The 27500-nt window shown below is 41.5% G+C and overlaps 3 protein-coding genes across 4 annotated transcripts in view; 1 reads left to right on the top strand and 2 right to left on the bottom strand.

Annotated features, from left to right (window-relative positions):
* Positions 1-7348, bottom strand: part of LOC138963374 (NFX1-type zinc finger-containing protein 1-like) — a 35684-nt gene extending 28336 nt beyond the window's left edge. Inside the window, exon 1 of the mRNA XM_070335379.1 lies at positions 6834-7348. Coding sequence (XP_070191480.1) covers positions 6834-6835 — 2 coding nt within the window. The 5' untranslated portion in view covers positions 6836-7348. The remainder of the gene's footprint in view (positions 1-6833) is intronic.
* A 2471-nt stretch (positions 7349-9819) lies between these two features.
* On the bottom strand, positions 9820-16281 carry LOC138963341 (biogenesis of lysosome-related organelles complex 1 subunit 4-like). Its single transcript, XM_070335377.1, has 5 exons — positions 16104-16281; positions 14898-14969; positions 12422-12523; positions 11045-11161; positions 9820-10685 (listed from the first exon to the last, which is right to left on the bottom strand). The coding sequence occupies exons 1-5, from the start codon at positions 16239-16241 to the stop codon at positions 10485-10487; spliced, it is 630 nt and encodes a 209-aa protein (XP_070191478.1). The 5' UTR covers positions 16242-16281; the 3' UTR covers positions 9820-10484.
* Positions 16282-16365: 84 nt separating this feature from the next.
* Positions 16366-27500, top strand: part of LOC138963315 (solute carrier family 66 member 2-like) — a 19069-nt gene continuing 7934 nt past the window's right edge. Inside the window, exons 1-4 of one of the 2 annotated variants that reach the window (XM_070335375.1) lie at positions 16366-16575; positions 20117-20656; positions 22286-22422; positions 24723-24773. In XM_070335375.1, coding sequence (XP_070191476.1) covers positions 20436-20656; positions 22286-22422; positions 24723-24773 — 409 coding nt within the window. In that variant the 5' untranslated portion in view covers positions 16366-16575; positions 20117-20435. The remainder of the gene's footprint in view (positions 16576-20116; positions 20657-22285; positions 22423-24722; positions 24774-27500) is intronic. The other variant, XM_070335376.1, reaches the window with a different exon arrangement.

The following is a 27500-nucleotide window of genomic DNA, read 5'->3' as shown; positions in this document are numbered from 1 at the left end:
GATTTGAATTTCAAATAATGTGATTTAAGGCTGTAACTATAGTAGTAACCGTACCACCCAAACTTACAACAACTAAACATTACCGGAACAAAAAAACATGATGTGTAGCTTAAAAAATTGTACGTGAATAATATGTATTTTAACAAATCACCGCAATCTGATATGCTCATCATTCTCCAAGGCACTCAAACTAACACTCACGTACACAGTCATACACAAGAACCAGCTTTTATTCTTGACTGGACATATAGTCCTTAGATCAAGACTAGTTTTAACCTTTGCCGTGCTTCCTGGGTTCACCTGTACCCAGAGACACACTAAAATCATTGTAACTCTGGAACCATTAAAGGTATCGTTTTGAAATTTTAAGTATCTCTCACACACCTAATTTGCTCTCTGTCTGCAAATTTTTAGTGTGTACATGACAAAACATCAGAATTAATTGATTATGATAATTTACATAAACACTACCGATGGCGCGGGTTCACACATACCCATACTTTTAAAGAGTAGTAGTGATTGTAACTATCCCTCTGCCGACGGCGCGGGTTCTGCTACACCCATAATTACCAAAGCGGCGGAACAGTGTCTGTCTGCCTGTTTGTCTCCAAGAGACTGTCTGTCTCTCTGTTTGTCTGTCCGTATCTCTCTGTCTGTATGTCTGTTGTCAGTTGCTCTGTCTGTCTGTCTGTCTGTCTATCCGTCTATCCGTCTATCTGACTGTCTGTCTATCTGACTGTCTGTCTCTGTCTCTCTCTCTCTCTGTCTGTCTCTCTGTCTGTCTCTCTCTCTGTCTGTCTCTCTCTCTGTCTCTCTGTCTCTCTCTCTTAGTCTCTCTCTCTGTCTCTCTCTCTTAGTCTCTCTCTCTGTCTCTCTTTCTTAGTCTCTCTCTCTCTCTTTCTTAGTCTCTCTCTCTTTCTTAGTCTCTCTCTCTCTCTTAGTCTCTCTCTCTCTCTTAGTCTCTCTCTCTCTCTTTCTTAGTCTCTCCCTCTCTCTCTTTCTTAGTCTCTCTCTCTTTCTTAGTCTCTCTCTCTCTTAGTCTCCCTCTCTCTCTTTCTTAGTCTCTCGCTCTCTCTCTTTCTTAGTCTCTCTCTCTCTTTCTTAGTCTCTCTCTCTTTTTTAGTCTCTCTCTCTTTCTTAGTCTCTCTCTCTCTCTCTCTTAGTCTCTCTCTCTCTCTTTCTTAGTCTCTCTCTCTCTCTTAGTCTCTCTCTCTTTCTTAGTCTCTCTTTCTCTCTCTCTTTCTTAGTCTCTCTCTCTCTCTCTTTCTTAGTCTCTCTCTCTCTTTTTTAGTCTCTCTCTCTCTCTTTCTTAGTCTCTCTCTTTCTTAGTCTCTCTCTCTCTTTCTTAGTCTCTCTCTCTCTCTCTCTAGCTCTTTCTTAGTCTCTCTCTCTTTCTTAGTCTCTCTCTCTCTCTTTCTTAGTCTCTCTCTCTCTCTCTCTCTCTTTCTTAGTCTCTCTCTCTCTTTCTTAGTCTCTCTCTCTCTCTTTCTTAGTCTCTCTCTCTTTCTTAGTCTCTCTCTCTCTCTTTCTTAGTCTCTCTCTCTCTCTTTCTTAGTCTCTCTCTCTCTTTCTTAGTCTCTCTCTCTCTTTCTTAGTCTCTCTCTCTCTCTCTCTCTCTCTCTCTTAGTCTCTCTCTCTCTTTCTTAGTCTCTCTCTCTCTCTTAGTCTCTATCTCTTTCTTAGTCTCTCTTGCTCTCTCTTAGTCTCTCTCTCTCTCTTTCTTAGTCTCTCTCTCTCTCTTTTTTAGTCTCTCTCTTTCTCTTTCTTAGTCTCTCTCTCTCTCTCTCTTTCTTAGTCTCTCTCTCTCTCTCTCTTAGTCTCTCTCTCTCTTTCTTAGTCTCTCTCTCTCTATCTCTCTCTTAGTCTCTCTCTCTTTCTTAGTCTCTCTTTCTCTCTCTTAGTCTCTCTCTCTCTCTTTCTTAGTCTCTCTCTCTCTTTTTTAGTCTCTCTCTCTCTCTTTCTTAGTCTCTCTCTCTCTCTCTTTCTTAGTCTCTCTCTCTCTCTCTTTCTTAGTCTCTCTCTCTTAGTCTCTCTCTCTCTCTTTCTTTGTCTCTCTCTCTCTTTCTTAGTCTCTCTCTCTCTTAGTCTCCCTCTCTCTCTTTCTTAGTCTCTTTCTCTCTCTTTCTTAGTCTCTCTCTCTCTCTTTCTTAGTCTCTCTCTTTCTTAGTCTCTCTCTCTCTTTCTTAGTCTCTCTCTCTCTCTTTCTTAGTCTCTCTCTCTTTATTTGTCTCTCTCTCTCTCTTTATTTGTCTCTCTCTCTATCTTTCTTAGTCTCTCTCTCTCTCTTTCTTAGTATCTCTCTCTCTCTCTCTCTTTCTTAGTCTCTCAGTCTCTCTCAGTCTCTCCCTCCCCCTCTCCCTCCCCCTCTCCCTCCCCTGCAAGAGGTCGGTGAAGGGAGAAACTCGATGCAACCACTGAAGTAGCGCTGTGGGTTTCCCTGAACCCACCCCGTCGTTAGAGAAATAAACGGTAAAAACCCTCTTTCAAATGTATGGGTTCAGACAAACCCGCATCGTCGTTAGAGGAATAAACGGTAAAAACCCTCTTTCAAATGTATGGGTTCAGACAAACCCGCATCGTCGGGAGTGTGTAGTCAAAAGCGGCATCCGGCAAAGGTTAATCAGAACAAACACACAAACGCACACATTGTTACAGGTTCGCTTCGAAAGTATCTGTGAGAATCGTACCGAAATGAGCCAGAGCGTTGTTTAGAGATCAAATAAGCAAAGGGACGTAAGCGCTCTAATGTGCACACGACATGTGTAATAGAGTAAGCGAGAGTTATACGGAACGTTTCTACTGGCACCTGAGAGAATAACGCATTGAAATGAACAAGCGACTTTCATCCTCAAAAAAAGCACTACTTTTTCTTCCAAATGTTTTGACAAAACCAAGTAAGTCCACTTGCTTAGATCTGTCAAATTTTTTAGATCTGATATAATGGAAAAAAGTGACAAAACCAAGTAAGTCCACAAAATGCCCAACAAAACAAAAACCATCCATCAGATCATTATCAAACTCGGGTTGTAAACGTACAATAATGCTATTTATCTTATTATCTCTGTAGGTTGATCAAGATAATCGTCACTTTTGAGAAATGTAATAAAACAGAAAAAGTCGTTTATCTCAGAACTAGCTTCAGTGGGCTAGGATTCCATTCTTACGGCTGCGGTGCGGCTCCGGCTCCGGCGACGGCAACGGCATCCGGCTCTGGCGAGAAAAACGCATCGTCGTGAACCGTATATAACGGCGACGTCGTCCGGATATGTTCTCTTCCCGCCAATGCCGCCATGGCTCCACATTGGTCTCGTCTCATGCAAACTGTCATTCATAATGAAGAACAAGTTATGTTAATATTATTAGCGTACCGCCAAATGAAAAAACGCCAAAAGAGACGACATCGCTGGTGGGTGCATGCCATTTTGGAGAAAAGACGGCAGTATGGAACCTATCACCATCTTGTTCAAGAACTGCAACTCGATGGCGAAAGGTTTCAGCAGTATTTTCGTCTCTTTGTGCTCGGAAAGGCTCTGAGAAAAACGCGGGAAAAGAGACACGCCCACAAAATACCAGACGGCGTCCGGCGACGGCAGTCCAGAAAGCCACATGGAGCTTTCTTGAAAAAACGCACGCACGCCGGGCCGTCGCCGTCGCCGTCGCCGTACCGCACCCGTGTGAATGGGGTCATCCCTTCTTTCATCAATGTTTTTCAAATTGCCGTCGCCGCTGCCGTCGCCGGAGCCGCACCGCAGCCGTAAGAATGGAATCCTAGCTTTTCTCGGTTTCAGCACACGGCAGAGGTATAGCCAACTATTTTCAATAGTACTTAATGTGAATTCTAAAGTATAGCCTATCACAAATTCCCACATTTCAGATTCGATATTCAAAATCGATAAAATAGAGAAATATTCATTTCACAATAATAAGAAGGCGGGTTTCGCTTTTACCTTCCTCTTTCAAACAACAGAAGAAGAAAAAAGTCGCGTAAGGCGAAATTACTACATTCAGTCAAGCTGTGGAACTCACAGAATGAAACTGAACGCACTGCATTTGTTCACAATGACCGTAGTCCGCCGCTCGTGCAAAAGGCAGTGAAATTAACGAGCCGCGCTGTGCTGCATAGCACGCTTTTCTGTACCTCTCTTCCTTTTAACTTTCTGAGCGTGTTTTTAATCCAACAATATAAATCTATATGTTTTTGGAATCAGGAACCGACAAGGAATAAGATGAAATTGTTTTTAAATCGATTTTGGAAATTTTATTTTAATCATAATTTTTATATTTTTCTTCTGCGTTCGATGTTGATCAAAGATAATTGTACGGCCATATTATCGTGGAAGCGTAGACAGCCGATTTTCTCCCCACGCCAAGTTGGCTGCTGTCTTCCGTCTTCGGTGGTTGAGGTTCTTACTCAGGGTTGCCTCCTCCCCAAGAGTAGCTGCCTTGCTGGGCTGTCGAGTCCACTCTACCCGGGTTTGTTGTCGAAGTTTTCCTTCTCGTAGCCTTTGCCTTTCCCAAGGCGCACACAAGGCAGTGCGGGTTTTGAAATCGGAGTTGTCCTTCTCCTAGATGAGCGACCATCCAAGGTTGACGAGCCCCATCTGCCCGAAGCAGCTGGTTTTAAGGCGCCAGGGACCCGCCTGCATCCCTTCTCCTGTTAGTCGAAGACGGGGCCCGCCACGTGAAGGCCAGGAGCTGGATTTGACTGTCAGAGGTACGTGTTTGAAGACACGAAGCCATATGGAGCATTTCTTGGGAAGTAGGCGCTTATCTCTACTTCCACCCCGGCATAACAGTCCTTGGGCCCCTTTATATTTTTAATTTTCAGAGCTTGTTTTTAATCCAAATATAACATTTATATGTTTTTGGAATCAGAAAATAAAGAATAAGTTGAACGTAATTTTGGATCGTTTTATAAAAAATAATTTTAATTACAATTCAGATTTTTAATGACCAAAGTCATTGATTAATTTTTAAGCCACAAAGCTGAAATGCAATACCAAATTCCGGCCTTCGTCGAAGATTGCTTGGCCAAAATTTCAATCAATTTTATTGAAAAATGAGGGTGTGACAGTGCCGCCTCAACACTTACAAAAAGCTGGATATGACGTCATCAAAGACATTTATTAAAATAATGAGAAAAAGGTCTGGGGATATCATACCCAGGAACTCTCATGTAAAATTTCATAAAGATCGGTCCAGTAGTTTACTCCGAATCGCTCTACACACACACACACACACACACAGACACACACACACACGCACACACACACACACACAGACACACACACACACACACACACACACACGCACACACTCATACACCACGACCTTCGTCTCGATTCCCCCTCTATGTATGTACATAATTATGATATAATATTGATGTAGGAATTGAAGAAATGTATAAGAACACAAGAATGTATGAATGACAAAGAACATGTTTATTTTTGAATGTTTTATGTATGTCAAACAGAATGAGGCAGAGCGATGTTAAGATATCAAATAACCAAAGGGAAGTAATCGCTCAATGCACACAACATGTGTAATAGAGTAAGCGAGAGTTGTACGGAACCTTTTCTCCTGGCACCTGAGAGAATAACAAGCATTGAAATGAACAAGCGACTTATGCATTAAGAGCGATTACTTCCCTTTGGTTATTTGATGTTGTATGTATGTTTTATTACGGACACAAAAGCTCAGCAATGCAATTTCTCTTTTAGAGATTAATAAAGTTTATTGTATTGTATTGTATTGTATGTTAAAACATTTAGTCAAAAGTTGACTAAATGTAAAAAAAACAAGCACTACATAAAAGGGCACGGCGAATCAGTCTTTAACGCCCCAAGAACGTGTACATGATTGCCGTGTGCAGATATTCAAATGCACCCCGCTGGCGCTACACACTCAAATAACATGTTGACTGGGTGCATTTGGATATAGATCTGCACACAATCATGTGCACGTTCTTGTGGCGTTAAAGCTTCGCCGTGCCCTTTTATGTAGTGCTTGTTTTGTTATCTGAGTGTGTAGCGCCAGCGAACCGTGAACGCCAAGACTGAAGAAGAAGATTAAGCCAGGAAGTTAGTCATGACTTCAGTACACCGAGACTACTTTGCGAGTATTTCCAGCCCGTCTCCACCGAACCTGCTGCAACAACAACAACAACAGCAACAGCAACTTAATAACCTTCACCACGCCGCCGCCATCGCCCCCACCAACAACAACACCACTAACTCCAACAACAACACTACCACTACCACTACCACCACCACCAACAACAAGAACTACAACAACAAGAACACAACAACAACAACAACAACACTGAAGGATAACAACAACTAACCCTTCCACCACAACCACTATCACCACCACCAACGACGGACAACAACAGAAGAAAAAAACCTATTAATTATCAACAACCTATAACAACTATTTCTTGCACTGCCAGTCGCAGTGCGTTAGGCTACTTGAACTAATCATACAAAATGAATACATGTATCGGCTTGCCAGGCTTGATATCGTATAACAAAATCGATCATTCACAAATGCATACATCCACATGTTTTGACATACACCCGGTGCAGTATTTTATATTCTCATTCAAAAAGGCCTTAATCGGTGCGAACCGCCGCCTCTTTGCATACAAATGAAAACGACAAATACGTTAACAGAAGGGCCCGGGGGTGGAGGGGGCGGGGTACAGAAACCGACTCACCCAATGTTTAAACACTGGCACAGACAAAACGCAAGAACAACAATAATAACCACTTCGAAAAATACAACACATTAACTGATTCCGCCATTCGACCAACAAAATCTGGTTGATTACTCACATTTTGTTGCCACTAGTGTGTTTATTACTGCTTCAGGACACACACACAAAACACCTTTAGATGAAGTCGATCCATATTACAGCAGCATTACTGGTCACAATCGTCATTTGTGATATATATGTGTTTTCAGTGTAAAATGGCTGCATTGCAAACAGAAAGCAGGCGCTTCAGAGAATAATCTCGGGTCGACCAGGAACACAAACCGCCTGGTGCGTTTTCATTACGCCTCTACCTATACCAGCACAGCGAGCACATAATTATCAGTGGCAGACAGGGACTGAGTTTCGACTTGAAGCAAACCACGCAACGTCAGCCGGGTTTCATTTTTCTCGTAAAAAGGAAAGAGAGAATGCTTTATGTCCTACAGGCTAAATATTTCGCCTCTTAAGGCCAAGATATGGGTTATATGATTCGAGTTTTACGCCTTCGATCACGGCTTTTGACGAGATACACAAGTGTATGCGTGTTTAGGTGGTATCAGCCATCTGCACATAAAGTTGACTCGTGTCCGGCCCGAATTCGAATTTGCGACCCTCCGATCACAAGTCCATGCAGTGCTCTACCAACTGAGCTACCGGGCCCCCATTTTTCTCGTTATTCCAAACTCCTGTAATGAAGGTCAGCTGTGCGTATGCACTAGCTGAATGTGAAGATTGTGATATCTAAATCAATGAAAATAATTAATGTTCCAATATAGTGTTCAGCACGGTATAGACACAACGTGGAGAAACGAGTTGTTGGTTTTTAATGTAATATTCTCCACTTGTTTTCATAATCATCGTGTGTATGCTATCATGTCGGCCCTCTCACATTCTATAAGTACGTATTTTGTATGACAATTAATCATTAGAGGGGCTCTGGCGAAGCTCAAGCGGCAGGGAGTTCCAGACGGAGGGGCCCGCGGAGGGAAATGCACGCTGACCAGCAGATGCGAGTTTCGAGCGAGGGATGTGAAGGCGGAGTGGGTCAGCAGCAGAACGAAGGGGACGGTCGGAGGGCTGGGTGTACAGGTCCAGGGAGGATTGAAGGTACTCGGGAGCAGAGTCGTTGAGACACTTGTAGACCAGAGTGGACAGTTTGTAGGAGATTCGGGTGTTGACAGGGAGCCAGTGCAAGGAGCGAAGTAGGGGGGTGATGTGGTCTCGCTTCGTCTTCCTCAACGTCAGCCTGAAAGTAAAGACTATCTACAGTGATAAAAAAATAAAAATAATAATAAATTGTTCGACGCACAGTCGTTTGAAAAAGACAGTACTATACAATTAGAAACGGCCTCGACCTAATTAATATTGGTAATGAAAAGGCCGTAGGCGCAGGTCTCCTTTTGGTTTTGATTTCTTCAAAGAAACTCAGTTACCCGCTTCTCTTTGCAGGTATGAAAATGTCAGCCCTAGGATAAATCATATTGTGTAGTTTGTGACGTAAGTCACAGAGATAAAAAAAAAATATTAAAAAATCATGAATAAGGAAGCATTCACAGCTAGACAGCTTGATAGTGACGAAGAAGCCAAGGAAAGATAATCAATAACAGAGCTAGAGTCAAACTGGGACGTAATACATGTAGAAGTGTTTGCACCGGTGACGGTGTAACACGAACTTTTTACTCCACGAAAAATTTACTCCGGAGTAAATATTTCGTACGAAATTCTTACTCAGAGTACACTTTTCGTACGAGAAAAGAACTCCCCAAGGCACGAAAAAATTACTCCCTCGACGAAATTTTTACTCCCCATTTTTTTTACTTCCAGTAAAAATCTCGTACGCAAAAATGGGATGCGGGCGAAGGGATAATGCCAATAAATGATCTCGCGCACACGAATGTCGCGCTACCCTCCCTCCACCCCTTCCACCACCAAGACTTACAGGGGACAAGGGAGTAAAAATTTCGTACACCTGGCATGGGAAGTTAAATTGCTCGTGTTGGGGTGAAGTAATTTATTCGTTATTTATTCGTCAGGGCCGAGTAACATTTTTGTACGAAATGTTTACTCGGAACTCACCTGTCTTGGGGAGTAATTTTCTCGTGCAATGGGGGAGTGCTTTTTTCGTAAAGGGAGTAACTTTTTCGTACGAAATGTTTACTCCGGAGTAAAAATCTCGTGGGAGTAATTTTCTCGTGTTACAACGGCCCACACGCACGGGACGTTGTTTGGTATAGGCTGTCTGCTACAGTGGAACCCGCCTTTTAAGACCCCCCAATTTAAGACTCCCTCCTTTTTGAGACCTTGTTTTCTCAGACGTTCTGTTCATAGTGACGTACCTCTGTAACTGAAATTACCCCTACTTTAAGACTCCCTTCTTTTCAAGACCGATGTTCTCAGGTTTTTGGAGGTCTTAAAAGGGGGGTTCCACTGTATTGGAACACTTTTGCGGTTAACTTTAAGCTGGAATAACTATTTTATATTGGTGTTTCGTGCCTTGCTTCGCTGGTTTCTTCCCTCCGGCCTTGTCCGTTTGCATGACATGATAGCCTGTGTTGTTGTTGTTGCTTTTTGTGTCATTATTTGTTTTGTTTGTGTTGTTTAGATAGTGGATGTGTTGGCCGGTTGAAGATGGGGTTGAGAGAGGGATGGATACTTGTTACCCATTGCTGTTACGTGCTTACAGTTAGCTGTTCTATTGCTTGCATGTCACTTCGTTTGTTTTTGTTATTTTTTGTGTGTGTGTGCGTGTGTGTGTGTGTGGTTTGTTTGGGTGGTGTGTGGGGTGGGTTTTTTTTTTTTTTTTTTTTTGGGGGGGGGGGGGGGGAGACAGTCGGTTAGTTGGTTTATGTTGTAGGTTTGTGTGTCTGTTTTACGTTTGCGTGTGTGTGTATGTATGAATGGTATCAGCCAAAGCATGTACGTAGAATATGTGTGTGTGTGTGTGTGTGTGTTTGTGTGTTCACGAGTTTCTCTTTGTTCATCTTTCTATCTATCCCTGCTGATGCGTGACAATACTCGATAAAGGAAGTCAGCCAGACATACACACAAGGTCATGCAGACACATAAAGAATCACAGAGACTTTTATTTGTTTACTGTACGCACGTCCATTTTCCCAAATACAAACCAGGAATAAAGAGGTTGAAGAGTAGAGGAAGGCAAGAGTAATACACCTCATGCACAAACACACACCCACATGTGTATGATCTTTCTTACACAGTTACAGGTCTTCATAGAAACAGCATACAGACACAAAACACAGAACAATTGACAAGTATTATCAATTGGTACGACTAGAAGAAACACATCACGAATGCATGCAAAACCACACACACACACACACACGCACACATACACACGCACATACACACACACACACACACACACGCACGTGCACGCACACACAGTGCATGTGACACATACAGACAGGGACACATAAACAGAACTTAATAATGGAACACCTACACCTCTCTCTCTCTCTCTCTCTCTCTCTCTCTCTCTCTATCTGTCTGTCTCTGTCTCTGTCTCTCTCACACACTACACCTACACACATCCACATCCACATCCACACACAAACACACTAACACACACACACACACACAAAATCACGCATGCCTGCACGCACATCTCTTTTTAAGGACAACCACATCAGTCTCAAAACACAACATCCCATCAATCACTTAAAACATTTTCTTAAATAAACTGTCCACATCGTACTTGAAACCATTCTCCTCATGGAGTTTCAGGTGCAGATGCTTCAGCTGCAGGTTCTGCCTCTGCTGAATCTGATCTCGCAGCAGAACTGCCAGTATCGGCTGAAGCTGAGGCTGTTGAGTCCGCTGAGTCAGAGGATGTGAGGTAGCGCTCAGTGTGGAAAATGTGGGGTGGTGTAAACTGAGGTTTCTGGGTAGTTTTAGCACTGCTTGACTTTTTCTGAAAACACAAGACAGCTGGTATATTATGTATGAAGTGGTTAAACTTAAAGTTTCCAAAGAAATAGGATTTATGCAAAACTAAAAGGCCCGTGGACATGCTGGTTTCTTACCGAACCTAACACTTTCTTTTGTAAAAAATGATGCGACACGTTGCTTCTTATTTACCTTATGCCTGCTGTTTCTTCTTATTAATCTTAAACCTGCCTGCATATTTGTGTGTGCAAAATAAACCCTTCAAATATATATATACATAAAAAATTTTGGGCATCTCTACACATTATCTCTTTCAAACAAAAACAAAAGTTGATTTCTGAAAAGAAAGGAAGAAAGAAACTAACAACAACAACAACTACTTACAGATGTTACAAGTGAAGAAAGCTTCTTGATCAAAGTTCCAGACGTCAGTTCAGTTTCGGCCTTACCGACACTCTCCTCCATTGCTGTTACATCTTTCTTCACCACACCCACAAAGGACTGCAACAACAAACAGATACAAAAATGCAGAAAAAGGAAGGATATGAAGTGTTAAGAAAGAAAAAAATGAAGACAAAAAGCGCACGTAGCGAACAAGAAGAAGAAAAAGATATATATATTATATATATGATATGTATACAAAGATAAACAGATGTGAATGACTTCAAATTCCCACATAAATAAGTGATTCTAGCACTGAACTAAACCCAGTAAATGGCTTGTAAATTGAATGTTCATGAAAATTCCAGAGATTTTCAAATCCTGGTAAATCTATTTAATTGTTATACAGTATTCAAATTTCTGTGCATTTTTTTTTATATGCTAAATACTCTTATTCAGTTAATGTCTTTGGTAAACCCCTCAAGGAACATATGAGCTTCTAGTACAGTAAAACCTCCCACTAACAACCTTAAAAATGTCCAGAAAAATCGTTTGTAAAAAGGAGGGGTCTTTATTGGGAATCTGAGGGTAGTTTCACAGGGGAGGCAACTTCTTTTTGAATGTTTCTGTCAAAGCTTTCTCCGCCTTCCTGCCTGTTACGAAAAGACTCCTGGCCTTTGATTGTTGATTGAACCTATGTTTTTCCCACTCCCAGACTTTTTGCAATTCCTATCGCGGTTTCACCTTTGTTGCTTCTCTCTATGACTTATTCTATCTTCTTGCGTCAAAAGTTTCCATTGTTTTATTGCAGGAGTCCCCGTGTTTACACCACGATTTAAACTGAAGTTGTACTAAAACGGAGCACTTTGACAGACAACACCTCACAATCTCAAGTCAAGAGAAGTGTTGTAAATGTTTATCCAGAATAATTAATTCACACAGTTGGGCGAGCACACAATCATAAAATACGTACACAACAAACACGCCTGCAAACATTAAGCCAAAAAGAATGCTAGCGGGTCTGCAAGCACAGCAACATCCACTCTTTCAATATTGAGTTCTTGTTCAAGCTCCTATCCCCTTTCTCTAAACCCCCCCCCCCCCCCCCCCCCATCCCCACCCCCACTCTGCATGTGTGTTTGAGTATTTTCCAAGCTCTGAGACTTTTGCTGTAAGCTTCGGATCTTTATAGTGTGTGTGCATGCGCACAAGGAAGTTCAGTCACCTAAAGTACATGTAGTCAGCACAAAGTTGACTCTTGGAAAAAAAGTGCCTCACTGTACTCAGGGATTGAATCTAAGCCAAAAATGGCAAACGTTCTTTTAAGCCAAAAGTGCTCTGACCACCCCAAATCACATTCGTCATTCATGATGAGCTTACCTCAAGACAGTCAATCCGGTCAAACATTTCCTCCATTTCTTCACACTTGCTCTGTATCTCTGGCATGGTCTTGGATAGACACAGTGATGTGTCGCTGCGTATCTGAAAGGACACCTGCAGTTCAGTACATGTATCGGTATTTTCTAGAAAGTGATGAGAGCTCAGGGGAGTAGGTTTAAGCTTAAAACAACACTCCTCCCTTGTTAGGAAATTAAAAAAATGTGTTGTAGAAATTAGAAGGACACGCAAGTCAGAAAACTGCTTGTGTACTATACAAGTGCGTGTGTCTGAATGCGTGAGCATGTGTGTGTACATGTATGTATGTATGTATGTTGTGTGTGTCCGTGTTTATGATCTGTCAATCTGTGTCTGCATGCATTTTCTCACGTCTTTGCATGTACGCACACATTGTTGTGTGAGGGTCGGCCCTTAAGTGCAAAAGTAAGAACATGAAATCTGATGAAAATGTGGCATATAAAAAAAAAGTAAAAAATATCATAGACCCTTTTGAACATTTATACATGTGCTAAAAGAAATAATTCGAACAAATCTCTGTCAAAGTCTGTATTGGCTATGGCAGTAAGGCAAACATGAATAACATGCATCATATTCCCCAATCTCACGTGACTTCAAGCAAAACTCACATGACCCGTAACAGAACACACGTGACCTCAAGTAAACCACATTGTCGGCGATCACTACAGGTCAGCGATCATTGCCGCAATTAACAGAACGGATCATAAACTCTCATGTGCTTATTTTCACAAGAAAAGGGGATCATTTGACACTACATAACATACATCTTGCTCTTAGTCTTAGTGAATTTTTGTTTGTTTGTTTGTTTAACGCCCAGCCGACCACGAAGGGCCATATCAGGGCGGTGCTGCTTTGACATATAACGTGCGCCACACACAAGACAGAAGTCGCAGCACAGGCTTCGTGTCTCACCCAGTCACATTATTCTGACACCGGACCAACCAGTCCTACCACTAACCGGGGACACCCCGAAGCGTCCCGGTACCAAAGCGTCCCGGTACCAAAGCGTCCCGGTACCGAAGCGTCCCGGTACAAAAGCGTCCCGGTACAAAAGCGTCCCGGTACCAAAGCGTCCCGGTACCGAAGCGTCCCACTATAACGCGTCACAGGACTTAGACTTTTTTTTTTTTTTAAACCTTGACCAAGGGCGGATCAATTCACTTTGGAGGGGGGGGTTACAAAATGACTGCGAAGATACAAGTTGACGGCGCCGAAGCCTCTAGGGGGTCCGGGGGCATGCCCCCCCGGAAATTTTTTGTTATCCAAAGAAGCAAAATAGAGCTATCTGGTGCATCCTGAGCCAATAAATTACCTCTTTTTGGGGGGGGGGTGGGGGGGGGGGTTACGTAACCCGTGTAACCCCCCCCCCCCCCCAGATCCGCCCTTGTTGACCTTGATTTGACCTTGACTTGACTAACCATATTTATTTTTTTTAAATTTAATCTTGACCTTGATTTGACCTTGACTTCACTGATTTTTTTAATTTTGCACAGACCTTGATTTGCTTTCGGTAAAAAAAAATCACTTTTTGTCCAACTTTTCCCCAACTTTACTTTAGATCTGTACTCACAACACAACAATTTGGAAATACTGTACCCGTGTGGACAAGTTCGGGGGAAAAGTCCGTAGGCTTCCGTTCACAAGAGGGATATGTCTGTTATCACACACGCTTTCTGGCTTCACTAAGCGTGAGCGTCGGAAAAAGTCTTTTCAGTTCTGCCTCCGACTTTTAAATTGTATCATTTGGGTTAATTTGGGTTTGTTTGGGTTCATTTGGGTAATAAAGAACGCTCGCGCTAGACCCGAGTACTCTTCAGACTGGCTCGCTCCCCCAGTATGAAAGTTTTTGTCTTGTGCACGTTTAAGACCAAGTGATTGCTCTGTGTGAATTACAGGCATTTCCTTTGCTATATAATACATTGGCATGCGAGCCGAGGATGTGCGTGGTGACTGGTACCGGGACGCTTCGGCACCGGGACGCTTCGGTACGGGGACGCTTCGGCACCGGGACGCTTCGGTACCGGGACGCTTCGGTATCGGGACGCTTCGGTACCGGGACGCTTCGGTACCGGGACGCTTCGTGATGTACCCCACTAACCCCATAATGCCAGACGCCAGGCGGAGCAGCCACTAGATTGCCAATTTTAAAGTCTTATGTATGACCCGGCCGGGGTTCGAACCCACGACCTCCCGATCACGGGGCGGACGCCTTACCACTAGGCCAACCATGCCGGTTCTTAGTGAATTACTTGCCATGATCCCTGGGGTTTCTTTTCATCTGGTAGGGTACATGTATTATTTATTGCCTCACAATAGCTGTCAAGGGCAATATTTTTCACAGCGCATTAAAACCCTGGAAAAAACAATTTCCAGAAAACGTCTATTTAATTAAATGAGTGCTGCAGTGTCCGCTTTTTACCAAATTCAAAATATTGCTTACCATATCTACCAGCCCACAAAACTCTTCCAACTTTGTAAGCATGGTTTCTATGCTCTCTGAAAATTTGCCTTGCTGAAAAATACAGAACACAAGAAATAAAGAGTGGTTAAAAAAAACACATAAGATCATTAACCGTTAAAATATTGTATTTGATACATGAAAAGATCACACAATTTAGAGACAAAATGTTGAGCTGATAAATAATCAAGAGCACATGGACAACTTCAGGTTGTCGTCTTTTAATTGATGTTTAGTTTACATAAGGCCTAAAAAAAAAATAGGTGTGGTTACGGTAACCCGACCTACCCTATTTTTAGGGGCCGATCCTATAACTTTTTATTACATTTGTCAAAAAAACAAAAAAAAACAGTGCAAAAAACGCAATGAAAGCGAAAGCGCCCGTGTCGCACACTTATTTCCCTGTCAAGTAGGTTTAATTTGTACACATTAGAAAAAAAAGTTAAAAAAAAAAAAAAAGTGATTGCCTACCTACCTACCCTATTTTTTTTGGCTATGTTACCGTAACCACACCTATTTTTTTTTTTGGCCTAACATTAACAAGTGCTCAGCTATAGGTAGGACGCCAGCCGGCCTTGTTTATCTCACATAAACTGATAAAGTGATAAACTCCATACTGACTATCCCCCTCCCCTCCAAAGTACTGCTCATCAAACTTTGGACCCTGTATTCCGGCCACTCATAGCTAGTGTACTGCTGTACGTCTAATTTGTGAAAAATGGTATTTGGACATAGAAATTTGCTTCATCGCAAAATTAGTCTTTTTTCTCATTCAAGGGACATAACCACTCGGTACGTTTAGGAATATATATCAATATTCTGGGGTACAATCTCTCGAATTTTATCCAAAATCTGCTTAATTGCAAGTGAACTTGACATGCTTTTCTCCTGCTACTCTAGATCAGATGCTTTTCTCTCGATAATCTATATTATAGGCCTAAGTGTATATTATACCTCTTGAAATTGGTGGGGAAACATATTCAGTCTGGAGTTAATTTTGGCAGAAGCCCGGCTGATGTCCTACCTATAGCCGCATGTGTTTATACACACAAACACACACACTCACACACACGTAATTTAACTTAATTCCAAATATTTGCAATGCGGGAATTGCATTAATTCTCAGATCTGTAATGTATGCAGCGGCGACTAAAAAATACTCCATATTTTTGCATACAAATAACAAACCTCTTTGGCAACATCGAAACTAAGAAAGCGGCTGTAGTCTCCAGCGAGTTCTTCTACCAATACGTCTGTGGATTTTCCTTCAACATCGTCTGCAGCGAACGAAGACAAACTTCCTTCTGAGGAGGATCGGTTCTCCATTTTGTACGTACTGTATCATGTGACCTAAGGTGAAAGGTCAAATGAAGCGTCTTGTTGTAGTTGCTTCCCTTACACCAATATTTGGTTTGAGATCAGTGAATTCCTTTTTCTATCTGAAGGTGTTATCGTTTGTGTAAGTATGAAATAAGTGGATGAAGTTTGCTTTAATGCTTGTTTACATTTGTGTGTGTGTGTGTGTGTGTGTGTGTTTCAGCAAATACTTTCAGAGTGATGTCCCCTCCGTTCCAAGGGGAATAATTCAACTCTGACTGTGTGACACGGAGGCGGAGAAAGCGTAAACTAATAGGAAACCAAGCGGAAATCGTGATCCCTTGTGAGTATCCACGACAATGTTTGTTTACAGCACTAAACAGAAATGAGACTCAGTAAACGTCTGTTTTTCTTAACATGTATCCGGTCATCGCCGTACGCGTAGGAGAGTTTTAAGAAATCTTGTTTCGTTCGGTGGCACCGAGTCGGTGCCTTTTGAGTTTTGTGTGCACGTTCGTAGGTTAGAGATCTGGGGTAATCGACTTGCCTTATCTCAGAGTAAACATCATGCTTATACTGAATCTTGTTCTATAAAACCGTGTCACCAACATTGTGCTGGGTCAGCTTTCAATCACTGTTGCTTTTGATCTAAGTTGTCAATTCTATCCCCTCCTACACTGGGCACACGTAATGATGTATAGTTATGTTGTTGTTATGTTATGTTATCAGACTGGTACTTAGGCTGTTAAGCCTTTGTCTGATCTTTTGATCAGTTGCTATCCTAGCCTAACTTTGGGCTAGGTAACCTACACGATCTTTTGACCGTGGCCTATTCTATCAACTTTTTCTTGGCTGGTGTAGTGAGAGGCATACTGACATTTGGGCTATACATATAATCTTTCAGTGCATTGTCCAAGCGATTTTTGAAACTGTTCATTGTCGGCGCTTCTACCACATTCTTGTCCAAGGAGTTCCACGTGTCTATGATTCTGTTCGTGAAGAAAGATTGTCGGAGAGCTGTTCTGCATTGTTTCTTCCTGAGCTTGAACTGATGTCCACGGGTATTACAAAGGCTATTCAGCTCCAGTGGGTTTTTGCAATCGTAGTATCCATGCATGAATTTGTATGCTTCAATCATGTCTCCCCGGATACGCCTATAGCACATGCTTGGAACTTTCAAAACTCTCAAACGCTCTTCATAACTCAAGGTCTTCAACCCTGGAATACACTTCGTGGCTCTTCTTAATACACTTTCAATCAAATTTTTATCTTTCTCGAGTCGGGGACTCCACACCACATTTGCAAACTCCAGATGAGGCCGTACAAGTGCAACAAAGAGCAGTCTTAGCGTTTCTGCGTCCAAATGCTCATAAGACCATCTAATGAGACCCAGGATTCTGTTTGCTTTGTTGACTTGTGTTTCCACGTGCTTTGAGAATTTCAATTCACTGTCTACATTGACTCCAAGGTCCTTTTCTGCACTTGAGCTTTCCAGATCAACCCTGTCCACGCTGCCAGGTTTTCTCATATTATACACAAGTTTCTGATTTTTTGTACCCAACTGTAATGTCTTACACTTATCTGCATTAAAGCGCATCTGCCACTTGTCTGCCCAGTCGACCAAACTGTCCAAATCCCTCTGGAGTTCCTTGCTATCTTCACAAGTTCTGATTTGTCGGTACACTTTTGTATCATCAGCGTACATGCTGCACAGACTGCTCACAACTTCAGGGAGATCGTTAATGTATATAACAAATAAAACCGGGCCCAGCACACTGCCCTGGGGCACTCCACTTGTCACGTCTTTCCAGTCTGACATAGACCCATTGACCTTCACCCTTTGCTTTCTATCACTTAGAAAATCACCGATCCAGTCTTTGACAAGTCCATGGATACCATATGCTTCTAGTTTTTTCAGTAACCGCACATGCGGAACACAATCGAATGCCTTAGCAAAATCAAGGTACACAGCGTCAACCGGTACTCCATCATCTAAGCTATCTGTCCAGTCGTCAATGACGCTGATTAAGTTTGTCACGCATGATCGTTTTGCCACAAAACCATGCTGGCAATCTGATAACAAGTCGTTGGCTGTCAAATGAGAGAAAACACTGGTTCTTATCAACTTTTCTAACAGTTTGCATGGTATGCTTGTTAAACTCACTGGGCGGTAGTTGCCTGGACTGCTCTTACGGCCCTTCTTGAAAAGGGGTGTTACATTTGCCTGCTTCCACTGATATGGTACTGTTCCTTCAGCTAGCGATGCCCTAAAAACAATCGCTAAAACTTCAGCTAAAACGTCAGCCAATTCTTTCAACACTCTTGGATGCATATTATCAGGTCCAGTTGACTTCGAGGCGTCAAGTGCCTTGAGCAACTTCAGGACTGCGTTCGTGTCAATGTCTATGTTATTCAATTCATTATTCAACTTCCTTCCCTCACAATCAGGGACGTAGTCAAGATTTTCTTTCGTGAACACACTACAGAAAAAGTCATTAAGCATATCCGCTTTCTCACTGTCTTTCGTTGCTTGTTTACCACTCTTATCAGTTAGATCGGGCACACCATCTCGGGTGGCCATCTTGCTTTTGGCGTAAGCGTAGAATGCTTTGGGGTTGCTCTTAGCAGCTCTAGCAATGTCTTTCTCATGATCTTTTACCGCATTTTTACATGCCTTCTTAGCTTGGTTTCTGGCCTTTACATACAATAAGTAGTCTGCCCCTTCCCTAGTTTGCATATATATCTCTGATATGCTGAACGTTTCTTTTTTACTTTGGCCAATGCTTTTTCATTCATCCACAGAGGTTTTCTTTTCCTATTGGGTCCATTGCTCCGAACATGAGGAACATATTCACCCACTAGTGTCTCTATATTGCTGGACAAAATGTCCCATGCCTCCTGTGCTTTGAGTCCTTCAATTTTGTTCGCTAAGTTGAGAGATGCAAACTTAGTTTTCATCGAGTCATAGTCCCCCCTGGCATAGGCGAACTTCCCCTCAGACCCATGGTCTATCTTACCGGCATAGCATATGTACTCAAACATTAAACAATGGTGATGGCTTTTATTATAGTGCTTTTATTTCATTCACTTTTTTCCTTTTAAGTATGCGTCATTGCGTGCCTTACATTTTTTTACCTCCAGGTTATTGTTACAGCCCCTCAACAAGCAAAGCATTTATCAACATGTGTGCTATACCATAATATATAGCACTAGCAGCTGCCTATGTTTGTACCTGTGATTTTAGTTTTGGAGTGGCCAGGGAATTGACAAGTCGGTTCACCAGTAGCTCATGAAAAAGCCCTTATAGAAAAAAGGTTGCGACCTACCCATGAGCTTACCCTGACCTGGTCTCTGCTAGCTGCGATGTCCTAGTGCCCTTGCCACACTCTTCCCGCGAGCATGTTGCGACCTAGATGTAGCTAGCTGCGATCCTTCCATGAACTTGCTGCAATGTGCCTACGATTGGCCAAATCGAAAGCAGGTTTGAAATTCAACATTCACTGACTGAAGTGGAGCAAGCAGGCCTCTGTAAGTTAAGAACTGATAAAACTACTGAGCTGTTTGCTGCGAGTTGGTTGCGGCTAGCCGCGATGTCCATCACTTCACAGCTGTTGCTGCGATCGAGTCGCAGCAAACTGTGATGCTTGTGACAACATTGCAGCAAGCCGCGACTTCCAGCAAGAGCCTTTATGCTAACAAGGAATTAAAAAGTACAGTATCTACACGAGCAAGGAAGATTGCAACAGGCCAAGTGCTTTAATGTCTTAGGTAATGAATTTTGAGGGTAACTCACTAATTGGTATATTAATCTACACTGCACTAATGACACTGTGCTTTCCATGTGCAAATGTTAACATTTTTTGCTTGTTTTTTTTTTGTTGCAGAAAGGAACCTTGCTCGAAGCTACCTCCTTAACACATTTCTGACAAAGGATGCACGACGATGACACCTTATTCAAAGACCTTATCAAACTTAATAAAATCAGATTTATGGGGTTGATAAATCAGAAAACCTCAGTTTAACTTTAAGTTGAGAGATTTTCAAACGAATCTGTTTCATTTATAGAAGACTGAGTAAAAGACAAAAATAGACATCAAAACAAAAATGTTGTCTAACTTCTAAAACACTGAACTGGATCCTTATCCAAGTTCAAACCTGCACTATAGATCTGTGATCCCAAAACCAGCATTCCACAGAGCCATCATGCTTGAAGAAGTGCTTCAGACAATCAGTGGATTAAAAATCATGGGCCTGTCTCTTCTTGATATCGTCAGCATCTTTTCCCAAGGTGCTATGCTTCTTGGTGGAGTTTTTCCATTCATTCCACAATACTTGGACATTCACCGGACCAGCAACACTGAAGGCTTCTCACTTTTCGTCTGCCTGAATCTTCTCATTGCTCACATTCTCCGTATCATGTTTTGGTGGGTGAATTATGCTGATGATCGCATGGCAAAGAATCTTATATATATCTAGTAATACTAGTTGGCGTGACCAACCAGTACCATAGAGAAATCCCCAAAAGATCCCATATTGCATTTGCAAATACAGTATGATTTTCAGAATGTATTTCTGAATGCAGAAATAATGCAGTAGCTAATTGTTAGCTGTAAGGATGATGTTATGATAATATATATTTATATATATATGGCTTGTGGCATCAAAATAAAACTGTATCCTGCTGTTTTAAGTTAAGAATGTAGTTCAAGCGAGTCAAAACAGGTTACGCTCTGTTGAAAAATTTCATCTTAATTGAATCGTCTTGAACAGGCCTTTAAAGCTGTGGTCTATGTATGACTTTCCGGGGCTACGAGTTTGAAAAGATAGGGCTGAAAATCATGTGCAGAATTCTCCACAGCAAACGCTATACCCAAAACCCCACCTATACGTCGTATATGACCTTGAAAGTTTCAGTCAACGCTTATATTTTGCAGTGATAACATCCGGTTTGCTCTCTCAAGACTGATCATATATTTTATATTCAAGAAAGATCATGGGGGAAAAATAATCGCCCAGGCGAAGATTCGAACTCTCGACCTCGAGATTTTGTGTCTGATGTCCCAACCACTAGGCTACTGTGCCAATTGAGAAAAAGAAGGAAAAACATTGATATGAATTCCTTTCACGTTAGTCTTGAAGCAGCATGATTTATATCTCTATCCGCCCACTGTTCAGAAGTGAATGCATGTATAACTATTTCTTTGATGTCTGTTTTCAACTGCACAGAGACCGGCACGGTGGCCTAGTGGTAAGGCATCCGCCCTGTGATCGGGAGGTCGTGGGTTCGAACCCCGGCCAGGTCATACCTAAGACTTTAAAATTGGCAATCTAGTGGCTGCTCCGCCTGGCGTCTGGCATTATGGGGTTAGTGCTAGGACTGGTTGGTCCGGTGTCAGAATAATGTGACTGGGTGAGACATGAAGCCTGTGCTGCGACTTCTGTCTTGTGTGTGGCGCACGTTATATGTCAAAGCAGCACCGCCCGGCCTGATATGGCCCTTCGTGGTTGGCTGGGCGTTAAGCAAACAAACAAACAAACAAACAAACTGCACAGAGCTTTGGAGAGGTTCTATTACTGTTCTTCTCATTTTTCTTCCATGTTGTAAATAGAGATATCGCAGCTAATGCATGGCGCGAATGTCGTGTAGCATGACGGTGTAAACATGTACTGCGATTCCATGAAACATGTTTGCAAATAAAGGCAAGTTTGAATGGCAATGTTTACGTTGTTGCAACGCATGAATGGTAATTCAAGCGTAGAATGATATAAAACTATTATTTTTCTCTCTTTGTCAACACTGGTGGAGTGGCCTAGCGGTTACGACATCGGCCCAGACAGTGACATTGCAAGGTCTTGAGTTCGAATCCCTGCCAAGTCGTTTATTTTTTCTGCTCGATCCTTCTTGACAAGTATGCTTAGCTCTGAGAGAGCAAACCGGATGTTACCACTGCAAAATTCAAGCGTTGACTGAAGCTATCGTATAGATGGGGTTTCGGGTAGGGTTTGCTGTTTTCAGCCCTATCTACATGTATACATTTGTTCATTGTTACTAGGTTTGGTGAGCGGTTTGAGCTCCCACTTCTTGGGCAGAGCATTCTGATGACATTTTCCATGTTGGTTCTGGTGGAGCTGTGTGTTCGAGTCAACTCCAAGCACGAGCTCGTCTCTGCAAGACCCCGCAGATTTACAGGTTAGTTAAAGTATATATTCCAACCTGGTTTTCTGTCCTTGTATTATGAGCGTGGATTTGAAGTTTGATTAAATGTCTTCACTATCGTTCTGTTCTTACTTCGTTTTGGTTTACCTGTTCTGCTCATCTTTTCTAGCATGGTTCCTTTCTGTATTTGTTTTGCCTTTTTTTTCCCCCAAGCAGAGAAGATTTCTGAGCGTGTTTGAGCATTCTGTTTTTTTGAAACGTAAGATTATGTTGTGATTGAATCTGTGTGGTATGTCACTATATGTGTTTAGTAGCGTGATATTTTCTTGTAGTTCAGCGCCCCAAAACAACCTTTTTGAGTAGTTTTTTTATCTGCAGGATAGTGGTCTTGTTTATTTAAATTGTGTTAAAAATTTTTTTTAATTCTAGCACTACACTGAAGTATGCATTTTGTTCTCTATATAATGTTCAGTCATTAGATTTTCTTTAAGTCATTAAATGCTTTAAAGCTGCTTATATATAATAAAACAGATTGTTTGATGAGAATTTGTTTGCTAGAAAGAAAGATAGAATGGTCGACCTTCCAAAGAAAATCTTAAAGAAAAGCAGGACTTCTGTTACTTGAGAGCTGAATACAGAATACAGAATACAGTATTTATTGAGCCAAGTGACATTAAAAAACATTTAAAGCACAAGGAATTTCGCGTAGTGTTGGTAAAATCACGCACACACACACACCCCCACACACACTGACACACACACACACACGCCCACACATACACTGACATACACACCAACACACACGCGCCCACACTACAGCAGTCACGATCACACCATCACACGCAGGGCAGACATGAGGTAAAACAAATGACAATCATCTATTAAAAGAGAATGTACAAAGAGTGGTCTAAGATGCTGGTGGAAGGGTTACAGTGTTTGTAAAAACTCTCTTGGAGTTGAATTATGACATTATTGAAAAACTTTGTCAGGGGGTACAGATTCCTTTTAGTCATTCTGTGTTTGAGCTTTATATTTCAACATACAGTCTCACGTAGCTTGTAACAGAAAAGTAGTGCCATCTGCAGATATCAGACGTATTCACCTGTTATTAATTATTTTCCTCTTTCTTTCAATGTTTAAAGGTGGTCGTCTACATTCTTGCTTTTTTTCAATAATCTTATGGTTATATTTCGCTAAAAAGTTATGTCAGATGATGAATGAACCATGGGGGAAAAGGTTATAGAAAAAAAAATATATGTAAAAAAAGATTTTATTTTTGGGTAGCGTGACTCACTGTTTGCTGAGAACATGTGCTTTGCCTAAAAATACTGACCAATCAAATTCATGTCACTATGCTTATAGCACTGGACTTGTTATCCTTGGATGACGGGTTCGAATCCAGGCCGGGCCAGACACGGGTCAACTTTATGTGTTTAATAATGAACACACTCATTTGATTTAACATCTACCATTGACGATCAGGTTAAATTGCTTATTGCTGCCTCTAGCTTGTTGTGACCAGTTCAGTTTCTAAAAAGAATGCACAGTAGTTCACAAGAGGAACGTAACTCTTGGGTGCCTTGGTTTGTCTGATTGCCTCGATCCTGCCCAGTCCAACCTGTTCAAGAACGAGAACACACCTCTAATTCGCCATATAAAAAAATATGATATGAAAACCTTTGGTAACTTACCTAATGAGGGTATCAACCCTACCTGCTGATTGTGAGTTAGTTTAAAAGAAGAGCTATAACTGTAGGGTACAGTGGAACCCCCCTTTTAAGACCTCCAACAATCTGAGAGAATCTGGTCTTAAAAAAGGGGGAAGTCTTAAAATGGGGGTAAATTTACAGAGGTTATGTACAACAGATCTGAGAAAACAAGGTCAATACAAAATCTGGCGACGAGCTGACAGATAGCGTCTGTCGGATGTTGTGAGAGTGTGGGTGCACGCGCGACCACATCTGACGCAATATCCGGTGGAGCGAGCCAGGCTGACGAAAGCAATCGTCTGCTACACACGATACCACAACCTCTGTGCTGTGCTCATTTAAAAACAGCTTTAATAAAAGCTGAGTCTTTAATTGGGGGGGGGGGGGGGGGGTCTTTTAAGGGAGGTTCCACTGTAACTTGTTTGGCAATCTTTAAAGCCAGTCTGTGAGTTTCTGGATGAGAATTGAAAAGAAACTTGTTGAAGGAATGAATGAAAAACAAGATACATTGGTTGCGTTAACGCCTATAACTTAGACCACAATCTTTCTCTTATATGTGTGTATTGTGCAACTTTGTAAATCTGTATAGTGTATAATACACCTTCTCTTCTTGTGGAATAACAGGTGGCCCTGAAAACGTGGGTAGCTCACACTTTCAGAGTCATTCTTTTTTGGGTACGTAATCTCACCTCTTGCACTCTTTTGGTCTGGGCATACCTTTTTCCTTTTTTACCCCCTCAACCAAGTATGCACGCTAGATTGCGTGACCATTTTTTGCATGATCTGTTGTAAATGTAATGCATGATTGGTGTGTTGTACCCTGAGCCCAAAACAAAATGTGTGTGTGTGAGTGTGTGTGTGTGTGCGTAACACTGTGTGTATGTCCTACATGTGTGTGTGTGTGTGTGTGCGTGACACTGTGTATGTCACTACATGTGTGTGTGTGTGTGTCTGCGTGACACTGTGTGTGTGTGTGTGTGTGTCACTGTTTGTTTCACTGTGTGACCACTGTGTGTGTGCATGCATGTGTTTATGGGTGCGAAAATGCATCCAGTCCATCTGTGTGTTGACGCACACGTGAGTACCTCTTTCATGTCGGCAAGTTAATTATGGTGGCCTTAAGTTTCGTGTGTTATACTTATAGTGTTGTTAAAGTTATACGGACTATTAAAGTCTACTGCTTTTCAATGCTTTTATATTGGTATAATTGTATGGAGAGTATGTTGTACTGAATGAAAACCCATTCACAGGTGCTCATTATAAGGGATCCATGTTCATTGAAAACTAGAACTAAATCGTGTATGCAGAAAGAAAACATACCAAAAGGGTTTGTGACTTCATTGCCACTAACCAAAAATTTTTTCTTCTGTTTTTTTATTTTTATTTTATTTTTTAGTTGCTTCCCTTTTCCTGTAGTTTAGATAGGTATATCATTTGCTTTGCTGATAGTTACTTAATCATCCATGCGCAAACATAAATGACACTTCATTGACACAGATCTGCATTAGAATAAAAAACCAAGAAAGGTAGGTTGTTTGTTTGTTATTGACAAAACAATACATTCACAGATATTTCGACCCAACGGTCTTTTAAGTGAACAGACAAACAAATATTCACAGAAAACTTATCTTGATAGAATCAGTTTACGTCCACTCGTCAGGAAGCCGAGCGAATGAATAAAAAAATTAAAAAATTTAAATAAAAGATCTCAGAATTTAGAGATCTGCATTGTTTTCATGACTCGATCTTCTGAAACTATCTGCATTCCTTCAATGCATGTTCATTCAAATTAGAGGTCTGAAGCTTCTTTGATATATGCTATAATGCAGAATTATAGTGGATCTCATGCATCAGGAAAGTTATCTGTATTATTTTTATAATGGCATTAATGGCCAGTTGGTGTGCAGATCATTATCAAATGTTTGGCTGCATTTTATTAGGTTGGTTGGGGTGGGGCCATTCTGATAAATTTCCAGAATGTTTGTATAGGTATTGCTCTGTTTCACAGACTGTATATAAGTGCACTCTCTCCCCCCCCCCCCCCCCCCCCCCCTATTTGTTTTAACTTTAAGACTTCCCCTTTTAACTTTAAGACTTACTTTTCAGATTTTTGTGTTTATAACATTTGTCAGTTTTCCCTTTTTTACCTCCACTTGATGACTCTCCATTTAAGGCCTGATTTCTTCAGATTTTGGAGGTCTTAAAAAGGGGTTTCAAACCTTTTAAAAACAAGGTGCTACCTCATCTTACCAAACTGCCTTTAAGCCGAAAACAAAATTCATGGTTTCCTCTTTTTTGTCTTCTAAAAAACAAACAAACTAACAAATCAATGTATGCTTGATTGCTTTGTGTTTGTGAATGCTAGAATATGTACATATGTATGCGCATGAAAATCAGAATTCATTGATTTATTCCTGAGAGATCAGAGGGACTTTTGGAAATTCTGTGAGACCTTCACAAAGGCGTTATTTCATTTGTCATATCGGCTTTATTGACTTTGTAAATTCACATTGGTAAGCTCACAGAAAATGTTCATGTCTTTGCAATCTAGTTCTTGTCCATTCTCTTTGGAAACTAGCAGACAGTTGCAGTCTTAAAATCAGTAGTGACAGAATAATAATTATGTACATGACAACACAAATTTAGTGCATTCGTCGTAACAGGTTTTGTGCGTCTCAGGACCCCCTCCAAGAATTTCTAGTACGTTTTGTTCAGCTTCTAGTGCATATAGGACACAGGACACACAGTTTGGAGAACCCTGATTAGGCCTAAAAAAAAAATAGGTGTGGTTACGGTAACCCGACCTACCCTATTTTTAGGGGCCGATCCTATAACTTTTTATTACATTTGTCAAAAAAAAAAAAAAAAAAAAAAAAAAAACCGAGTGCAAAAAACGCAATGAAAGCGAAAGCGCCCGTGTCGCACACTTATTTCCCTGTGAAGTAGGTTTAATTTGTACACATTAGAAAAAAAAGTTTAAAAAAAAAAAAGTGATTGCCTACGTACCTACCTACCCTATTTTTTTTGGCTATGTTACCGTAACCACACTTATTTTTTTTTTTGGCCTTATGATAGTGTAAACACTTAAATCTATAATTATTGATTGAACTGTTTAAGATTTAACCGTTTTCAAACACAATATGTGCAGGAGAATTTTGCGTGTTGTTTCAGATTTTTCTCTGTTCATGTAATCTGTCAGTGATTCAACAAGTTGGCGTTTTTGAGTCACTTGAGAAAAAGTGACTCTATGTAATCGGTCAGTGTTAGTCTGTCCGGCCGGCCGTCCGGCCGGCCGTCCGGCCGGCCGGCCGTAGACACCACCTTAACGTTGGACTTTTCTCGGAAACTATCAAAGCGATCGGGCTCATATTTTGTTTAGTCGTGACCTCCAATGACCTCTAC

Source organism: Littorina saxatilis, linkage group LG1, assembly GCF_037325665.1.
Source record: "Littorina saxatilis isolate snail1 linkage group LG1, US_GU_Lsax_2.0, whole genome shotgun sequence".
NCBI lineage: Eukaryota > Metazoa > Mollusca > Gastropoda > Littorinimorpha > Littorinidae > Littorina > Littorina saxatilis.
Note: the sequence above shows the minus strand (reverse complement) of the source record. Positions and strands in the feature narration are given on the sequence as shown.